This window comes from Bos mutus, chromosome 13 (genome assembly GCF_027580195.1).
Source record: "Bos mutus isolate GX-2022 chromosome 13, NWIPB_WYAK_1.1, whole genome shotgun sequence".
In the NCBI taxonomy this organism is placed as follows: Eukaryota; Metazoa; Chordata; class Mammalia; order Artiodactyla; family Bovidae; genus Bos; species Bos mutus.
This window is the reverse complement of record NC_091629.1, coordinates 37890114-37899979: the sequence shown is the minus strand read 5'-3', so window position 1 is coordinate 37899979 and position 9866 is coordinate 37890114. Positions and strand designations below refer to the sequence as shown.

General features: G+C 42.2%; 1 protein-coding gene across 3 annotated transcripts in view; it reads right to left on the bottom strand.

The window, feature by feature from the left end:
• Positions 1–1429: 1429 nt before the first annotated feature.
• The window catches only part of LOC102286508 (tyrosine-protein phosphatase non-receptor type substrate 1-like), a 42024-nt gene continuing 33587 nt past the window's right edge, over positions 1430–9866 (bottom strand). The window contains exons 5-6 of one of the 3 annotated variants that reach the window (XM_070381340.1): positions 4367–4428; positions 1430–3713 (exon numbers count right to left, since the gene is read on the bottom strand). In XM_070381340.1, coding sequence (XP_070237441.1) covers positions 3501–3713; positions 4367–4428 — 275 coding nt within the window. In that variant the 3' untranslated portion in view covers positions 1430–3500. The other 2 variants (XM_070381342.1, XM_070381341.1) reach the window with 2 other exon arrangements.

Below are 9866 nucleotides of genomic sequence, written 5' to 3'. Positions count from 1 at the left end.
TTCAACAGATGTGGAGGAATCTTACATTGTTTTTAATAACTGAAAGCAAAAATCTACATGTTGCATGATTCCAAATATATGACATTCTAGGAAAGGGCTCCACCCTCAAGACTTAACTCCTTCACAAAGACCCACCTCCAAACACCATCACATCAGGGATTAAATCTGAACAAACGAATTTTGGAGGGACACAAACATTTGGGCCATAACAGACTTCCTTACATTTTTCATAAAGTCCTTGTCTTTTCAACGATCCTGTGTAGGATCACACAGGATGTATACCACACACATTTACTTGTCATGTTTCTCCTTGGGCTCCTCTCAGCCGTGATGTTTCCTGACTTTCCTTGTTTTTGATGATTTTTGACAGATCTGATAAATACTTCTCAAATTTATTGTAGGATGTCCCTCTACTACAGCTTTTCTGATGCCTTTCTCATAATTAAACTATGGTTATAGGTTTTGTGGGAAGAAAGTCCCAGAGCAAAAGTGCCATTTTCATCAGATCTACATGCTTTATGCCTATTGATATTGATTTTGATTGTTGAAGAACATTTAATGACTTGGATAATTTGTATTTGTCAAATTTCCCCACGGTAAAGTTACCCATTTTCCTCCTTCCATTCTGTCTTCTTTGGAAATGAGTCACCACATGCAGCCCATACCTCAGGAGTGGTAAACTGGGTTTCCCTTTTTTAGAGTGAAGTATCTACATAAATTATTTAAGACTTTCCTGTACAGAAGATTTTTAAAAATTCTGCTCCATTCATTAATATATTCAATGCTTTATTTACATCAATATGGACTCACAGATATTTATTTGATATTTGAAGTTGTAATCCTAACTTATTTTGGCTGCTATAACAAAATATCACAGACTGAGTGACAGAAAACAGAAATTTATTGCTCACAGTTCTGGAGGCTCAAATTCCACTATCATAGTAGCAGCATGATTTTGGATTGATCCGAAATCCTTCTTTTGGAGTGCAGATTTCTCATTGTATCCTCACATGACAGACAGAACTAGGAAGGCCTTGTGGGTCTCTTTTTGGAAGGTACTAATCCCATTCATGACAGAGGCTCCCTTGTGAGCTAGTTGTGCTCCAAATGCACCAACCGGAAGCAAGGTACATTGGGCATTAACATTTTAAATATGAATTTTGAAGTGACAAAAGCATTACATCCAATACTTAATATATTTGTTGCTCAAATTGTTCCAGCTTTGTCCACTGGGGCCTCTTTCAGTTGTTTCCTGAGCCCCTTTGACAAACTCTAGTAAATGTCAGTTTTTGCATTTTGGTTTTGTTTTCTTTTGGCTTTTCACTTCCTTATATTCTGAAGGATCCTGAATTTTTGATAGGACTTCTAAACACAAAGAGGAGAGTTTAGCCTTTAATGAAAGGACTTTAGAACACAAGAGTCAGGTGACTGAATTAGATCATTTTTATTTTGAAATCCAACATTTAGTAAAAATGAATTCATTCATTTATTAAACATTAATGGCCTGGTATGTGGCAGTCAATGTTCTGGCAACTGAGGATTCGGTCTATTCTCATAAAACTGACGTCTTGTTTGAGGAAGAGACAACACATATATCAGAGTTCATGTTGCATGGTGCATTAGTTTAGTTGAATAACACCAACCCCCAACACATGGTTCAGATTTCAGTTATCACAGGAAATTTACTGTGAACAGTTGCATGAAGTACAACTTTGCTGCTAACTCCACGTCAGTCCACAAATCACTGTGTACTAACAGGTGCTCATCATGCTCAATAACCAATCCTGTTAATTCTTCAAAAGTCTGCAGGATTGGTCACTGTGACTCTTACTCTGTTTTGGCACAGACAGAAAAATAAGTAGTTGTGTTGTCTCCATTCTCCCAGTGATGAACTCATATGTCATTTACAAGGTGAATAACTGTAAAAGGGAATTGGTAACAAATGAAAGTGCAATGGAGAGACAAAAAGTGATGATGCCAGAAGTTATATTCAAATTGAATGCAAATGGATTACTGAAAAAATAGTTGACCATGGGAGTAGTAACTTAATACTGTAAGAAAGATTCCAGATATGCAGTCAGAAGAACTTAGTGAAGGCCAACTTACCACATAAATAAGGAAACTGGTGGTAAGAAAAGGGTGAAAATGACCCAGAGGATGTGACAGCAGCAAATATTTCAAATCAAAGGAAGTTTTGTAAAGATTTCACAACTTTGAGAGTACAAGCACAAAATGTTGGAAATTGACCCAAACTTACCAAGGAGCATAATTCACCAAGTTGGAAAAAAGATGCTCTTATATTGTAAATTATACAAGAAGAAGAAAGCAGGCAAATTAATTGATGTAATACTCAATGTTTCTACTTTGTCAAACTATATATTGTTAGTTGCTGACAATCAGAGTTTCTAATGCTTTAAAAACAAATTTTAAAAGTCACAAAACAATCATTATTCATCCCAACATTACTGAGATCAGATTCCATGATTTCATTTACACAGTAATTTTTATAGTCCTTTTCTCCCATTCAAAGAGAGAGCTGCCTATCTTTTATGTCAGATGGTGATAAGTGCTCAGGAAACTAACCAGATTAAGAGCTCATGGAATGCCATGGTGAGACTGGAACTGATACTTTATACATTGTGGTATATGGAAGGTGCCTTGGTAAATTTGAGCAGAGACTGCAAGGAAGGAAAAGAGTGAGCCAAGCAGACATGTTGGAGGAAGAAGGTGAGGGTAGAGATAGGATTTGACTGACAGTCCGAGAATCACTGTGCCTGAAACAGGAAAGCCAGTTAGAGACTATAGCAGTGGTGCAGGAAGGGATGATGGTGTCTGGGACCAGGGAGTGGTGATGGGGATGAGAATGTGCAGATTATGTTCAGTGGTGAGCTGTGAGAAGCTTGGACTGGCTCAAGAGAGACAACATTTACATTTTCAGGAATTATTTAAGTTGCTAAATGGTTGTGAACTTGAAATTGACCACATTGAAAGCATTTTACATCAAGAATTTGACATGTATTACCAATCAGGCTTATTTTTTCTTTCTTAACAGTCAGTTGTTAAAGATTTACCATCACGCTACTGGACATAATCACTTTAAAGACAGAACTGAATATGTGATATAAAAGAAAGAGAAATCAAGGATGACTCCAGGCTTCTGGAAATAGTGTATTTATCATGAGCAACAGGGTTGGGAAAAATGCAAAATGATAGAAAGACTACTCTTTCCATCACAGAGAGAGGAGGGAACACTACTCTTTGGGTTTGAAAAATAGGCTATTGAGACAATAAGGAAGGAGAATAATTTTTCTTAAAACCAAGATAGGGCATCATTTATACTCAAAGGGTGAGGAGTCCGATGAACAGAAGACAGAATAACTTCTCTGCAGAGAACATTAGTGTGAGCCAAGTCCAGGGTTACAGGTGAGAGATAACCTGACCTGTGTTGATCTGACTTATTTCTCACATTCCAGGGATATGTCATGAGTCAGTCCCCAGAACTACTTCCCATGATCCCCACTCAGGACCAAGTATGAAGACACAGCTCTGAGGGCTTCAGGAACATGTGAGCAGGCAGGTCTCCATGGAAGGGGGGCATTTGGAGCAAAGTTGTGGGAGCTTCTAGCTGGGTTCTTCTCCAAGGCTGGGCCCTTCAGGGAGGGAAGGAGACAGCAGAGACAGAGGGTGGCACCAGGCAGGCGGGAAGGATGGAGCTGTGGGAAAATGTCATAGTTACGTGCTCATCACTCAAGAAACATTTCATGAATCCCTCCGATGTACCCAGGTGTTCTCCTCCTAGGATAACTGTCCTGAGAGGATGGGCAGCTCCTGAGATAGAACTTTACCTACTCAGCCTCCTTCCCTCCTCCCCAGGTCCTGCGCCCCTGGTGCCCCTTCCTAAGCCTTTCTACTGTTACACAGAGGATCAGAGCAAGACACCCCTCAGAACAGCTGATCCAAACTTCTCAACATTGCCCTAAAATATGGATTTCTTTTGCCCCAAGAAGTCCCAGATTTTAAGTGAACCACCCACTCAGGTGTTCCTCATTCAGCACCCTCTGCCCACTTCCTCTACAGAACCCCTAAGACTCTGTGGACCCCCTTTGAAAATCCCTGATCCAGCCCATCTCCTCTAGGACCTCACACACCTCCTGAGAACCAGGTAACACTGAGAGGGAAGCAGGGTGTCCTGAGGGGATTGAGGGAGCTACTTCACCTTCTCTTAACTCCACATGGGCCCTGACCTTGTGTGGTCTATGAGTAGCCTCCCTAAGCTCTAGGACAGAACTTGTCCTGCCCTCCATCCCACCCCAACTTACATTTATACTCAAAACTTCTTGCAGATTAGGATGATGGAGATACTAACCAATAGCAGCGTCTTGGGGCCTAGGAGGAAAACTGCCAGGAGAGGCGAAGACTGTTCTGGGCCTGGAAATCAGGCGACAAGGGGATTGATTAGAAGGGTCACAGAGGTACAATTCCCAGGGCCTCCACTTACTCCATCTGAGGCCGCCTGGGCCCACCAACACTCTGTGGCTTTGACCTGCCTCCTGGCCTCAAGCTTGAGGCAGACATTAGGGCACAGGAATCCCTCATCTCACACTCTCTTTTCCCAGGCTGCAAGGGTCCTATAACTTGAAGAGAAAACTCCAGAAGTGAAAATCACTGTGAGACAAGAGAAAATTCAGCAAGTCCTAGTGCACAGTCTCTCACTAGGCTGCAATCCCATCCTCAGTCAGCTATTAGGAAAATTTCAGGAGAAATAGTCAAGTCTGATAAGGTTAGGAATCTAGATATTGAAAATAACATCATGAGTATTAAATCTGCCTAAACTTTGAAAATATTTTAAAAAGTGTCCTGCAGAACAGTGCATAGATCACAGGAAAGGGTTTCAACCTATTCTTGATTTAATATGGTTGGCACACAATCCCCCATATCTGTGTGTAGATTACCAAATGTGTCAAAAGAGGTGATCAGTAGTAATCAAGTTAAAGATCTTAAGATGGCACATTATCTTGGATTTTCTGAGTAGAGCCCATGTGATCACAAAGATCCTTACAAGTAAAAGATGGAGGCAGGAGAGTCAGAGAAGGAGGTGCGATGTCAGAAGCAGAGGTCAGCGTGATGTGGGGCCCTTTGCCAAGGAATGTAGGCACCTCTGGGAGCTGGAAAGGGCAAGAAAATGGATTTTCCTCTAGAGCCTTTGGAGGGAACACAGCCCAGCCACCATCGTAGACGTCTGACCTCTACAACTATATTAAGCATATTTGTGTGTGTGTATATATATATGTATTAATGCACTTGTATTGAATCACTGAACATGGTAACTACTTACAGTGACTATAGGAACCTAATTCAAGGAGAGATGTGAATAAATGGACAGGCACAATTTAAAATGCTTAACTTCTGCGTGTGCATGCGTGCATGCTCAGTCGCTTCAGTCATGTCCGACTCTTTGTGCCCCCATGGACACATGTGACCCCTGCCAGCCTCCTCTGACCATGAGATTTTCCAGGCGAGAATACTGGAGTGGGTTGCCATGCCCTCCTCCAGGGAATCTTCCTGACCCGGGAATCTAACTATGACACCTATGACTCCTACATTGCAGGCAGATTCTTTACCCACTGAGATACCTGGGAAGCCCCAGCTTCTAGGTGAAAAGAAGGAAAAAGTACTGTTTGGCTATTGAATGGTGAAGGGAAAATGGGAAAAAGGAAAAACGTAGTGGAAGGGATTTCAGGGTTTATGTTCCTGAAAGATGAAAGAGAACCAAAGAACGAGAGGACTCACAACCTTTCTCCCTCTATGAAAACCAACTAACCAAGAACTCCTTTAAATGTTAGATTATGCTGTACTGAGAGAAGAGAGGCTAGAAATATTGTAAGACATCTCAGTACCGTAAGAACAAACAATAAGATATGCATCCTCACCCCAGACCCCCGGACCCAGGAGTGCAATGGCTGGATCCCTCAGATGCTCAGGGTAGGCTTTGGGTCTGGGTGGAAGGGTCACATCGGCATTTTATGCTTCTCTTCAGCCTGCCCACCTAAATGTTTCAAAAAACGCTTCCAGCCTTACTACACTAGCAACCTTGATGGGACAGCCCAGAAATACCAACCCTGGTTGAGTCCAAGCAGGAGATGGAAGATTAGAAAACATTTCCAAGCCACTGTAGACAAGATTGCGTGAACTCTTCTCTCCTACACTCCCTGTTAAGTATAACTTGAACCCTAGAAATAACACAGAGGATAAGCATAGGAGAACTCTAGGTGGAAGCAGAGGTGAACAGGCTGGAGACCTCAGGACTGGAGGAAGAACACAGCAGTCAGCCACCCAGGTCCGCTCTCCTAATTCCCTAGCACAGAAAGAGACCCAGATGTGGCACTAAAGAAAAAGAAAGTCTAAACCAATAATCTAAATTTCTGCTTCAAGAAATTAGAAAATGAGAAGCAAGATAACCTAAAGCAAAAGGAAGAGAGGAAATAATACAGAAATAAGAAAAATAAATGAAGTCAAAAACAGAAGAGAAAAATCAATGAAACTTAAAACAAAAACAATAGAGAAAATAACCGAAACAAAGAGTGTGTTCTTTCAAAACACCATTAAAATGAAATGCTTCTAATAAATAAATAAAAAAGGAGGAATGACACATTTCCAATAACAGGAATGGAAACGGAAGACATTAATACAGACTCTGCAGATATCAGTGGATAATAAGAGAATTTTACGAACAACTGTACAGACAGCAATTTGAAAACTCAGAGACAATGGAAGAAATAACTCAAAAAGCACAGCCTACCACAGCTCACACAATATGAAATGAATGTTCTGAATAGTCTTAAACAATTGAAATTTGCTTCAAATTAAAAAAAAAAAAAAGATTCTCATGACCCATACGGTGTCATGGGAAAATTTTGTCAAAAACTTACAGATGAATTAAAAACAATTTTGGTGAAAAAAAAATAATTATAAAAGGTATTTTGAAAAATTTGAATTTATATTCCACTTTAAGTGATATTGGGAATTAGTATTGATTATATTAAGTGTGCACTGGTATTAGTTTTATAGAAAATAATGTCCCTAACGAAAAGACCACACAATTGCAGACACCATTGACACACATAAGTTATGAACACAATTATGCAACTTCTCTATATCACTAATTTAAAGGAAGTTGTTTGTTCTCCCTTTCCTCTCTTAATTCTTCCAGCAGGCAGGGACCTGGACGCTCAGTGACCCAGCATCGACCCAGTAGATGAGGACAATACCATAGGCATGTTGGAAGAAATGTGGGCCTTTGAAAGATCTTCTGGAGAAAGATTCCTGGAAACCTGACTTGGCCCTCTCTTGATGTTATATGACAGCCTACAAGATGTCTTATTTATATAAAGGGAGGGGCACTGTCATTGGAACAAGTCCACGCTGTGGGAGAACACGTCTGTAATTAGCATGTATCTCTTGTGCAGGCTTGGGGTTCCTGTCCTCAGTAACTCATTCACCTTGATTACTTTAGCCCAATGACCTGGACTAAAGGCAACACATCTTCAACAACACAAGACCGACCCGCATCCCCACTGCTCCCTGAGTCCCTTATGTAAACTCCAAGCCCTCTGGGTGGCTGAAGCAGAAAAGGAGATGAACTGACAGTTGCATTTAGTTGATGTGCAGTGAGCGATTGTGATCATTTCTGGTCCACTGTCACAAATCAAAGGACAGAGGAGCCCATGCGGTGACCACTCATGGTCACCTGGGTGCCTGGTACAACTCTAACTTCATGTCCTCACGGCTCCCCCTCCAGAATTTCACAGAGTAGTAAGTACAGACATTTACTGGTGTGATGTTCCTGATATGGATGGAAAAGTCTAGGCTGAAAAGAGACCAGGAAGAGGTTAGAAAGAGTAAGGAGGTGGCAAGTGGGCAGATGTGGAATGGTGAACACAGAAACATTATTTGAAGAAAGAAAGAGGCAGGACACTGAACAGGATGATATTCCTCCTTCCTCTCTTTCTTAATGTCATGGATGTTTATGTCAAAGGATCTATAAAGAATATACCATACTCTTACCCGTGGTAAGGAGGGAATTCACTTTAAAGTTCTAGTTTATATCTATTGACTTCTAGATTGTTTGATAAAAAGCATGAAGTACTCCCTTCATTATATAAAAACAAATAAAGAATTGGGTCAGTTGGAGTGGAGTCCTCACCAGGGAGTTTGTGGGTGCCCTGGTCCTTCTGATGAGCAGAGACCTCCAGGGTATGTTTTTTGGTGACCGCTGGCTGCCCATCATACTGTGGTGAGCACCACAGCCTCCCTGTGGGCAGAGGAGTCCACCAGGAGCCAGCTCATCCAGTTAAAGTTTCCATCCTTGTGTTCTATGAGGGTCAAGGTCACTTCTGTTCAGAATATGATTCCATTCTCCAACCAGATCAGCTGCAAGTCTCTGGGGTAGAACTTGTTCACTTGGCAGGTGATGACATTCATCTGGTTCCCCATAGGGTGTTGTGTAAGCTCCAAGGTGGGTAAAACTGAAAGAGCACAGAGAAGAAGCTCTGACAAATGGGACAGGTCACCGCACCCAGGTCAGAGCCAGGCGGGCAGCAAGTGCTCAAAGGGTTTCTCTGCATAGGAATGAAATCACTAAGCACAGTGCAGGGCACACAGTAGGTGCTCAAAAACTGATAGCTCCTATTAGGGTTATAATGTTTGCAATCAGCAAGATCAGTCCCTATCATACAGTAGGCACACAATAACTGCAGCAAAATAAATGAAATCCCTAGGCACATAAGGGCCCGGCTTATAGTGTTGCCTAGTCACTCAGTCGTGTCCGACTCCTTGAGACCCCATGGACTGCAGCCCTTGAGTCTTCTCTGTCTATAGGACTCTCCAGGCAAGAACACTGGAGTGGGTTGCCATTTCCTTCTCCATGGCTTATAGTAGGTGCTCAGTAATTGGAGAAGCCATTGATAAAGCAAAGAAAACTATTTAGCATCGTGTTTGGCACAGGTGTCCATAGAAGTGAGTGAATAGCTCAACTAGAAGCCTGGTGTTGGGCAGGAATGTCAGGAAGTAGATTCCAGGCAATTCAAGGCATGGAGCAAAAAGCAGGCGGGAGGAGCTAGTTAGGGCCTTGGGGGCAGGTGAGGGCTTGAGTTGACATGAGGGGCATCTACCTCGGATGGTCTCGGACAAGTTGGCAGTCCCATGGAGAGGAGGCCCCCTGCAGGGTGACATGAGCCACCTCGCAGATGACCTGGGAGTGAACATCTCCCGTGGCCAGCAGCACCTTGGTTGTGCTGGAGATGCTGTAGGAAATGCTGTCTCCCTCTGGATCCACACTGGTCAGTTGCCATTTTTGAACCATATAAGGGAGATGTTTCTGGGGGAGAAAGCGTGAGATTTGCAGGTGAAACTCACTGTCTGCTCAGGCGTAGCCCTTATTGTAGGGCCAGATACCATGGGCGGGGAGGGCTTAACAATGAACATGATTGTGATTATCATCACTAACAAAAAACTTGTGACAGTGTTAAGAAATTGCAAATATATTATTTTTAAATTGTTCAAATAATTCTGGGAGGACAGTGTTACCATAGTCATGTTACGGGGAGACCTACAGGTTCCTAGGGGTGACTTTGAATCAGGGGCAGGGCTGACTGGAATTCCAGACCTGAGTTCAGAGTCCACCTTCTTTCCTCTGCCAGGTGATTTCCCACCAATTTGGGCACAGGAACAAAAGTACTTTTTGGGCTCACTCTTTTTATTAACTATTCCTGACTGGGCTCGCCTGGAAAACTTAACTAACTTCAGAAAATGCATTTACAGAAGGGAATGCAGGGAAGCAGGATCACAGGGACCACACAGAAGCTGAA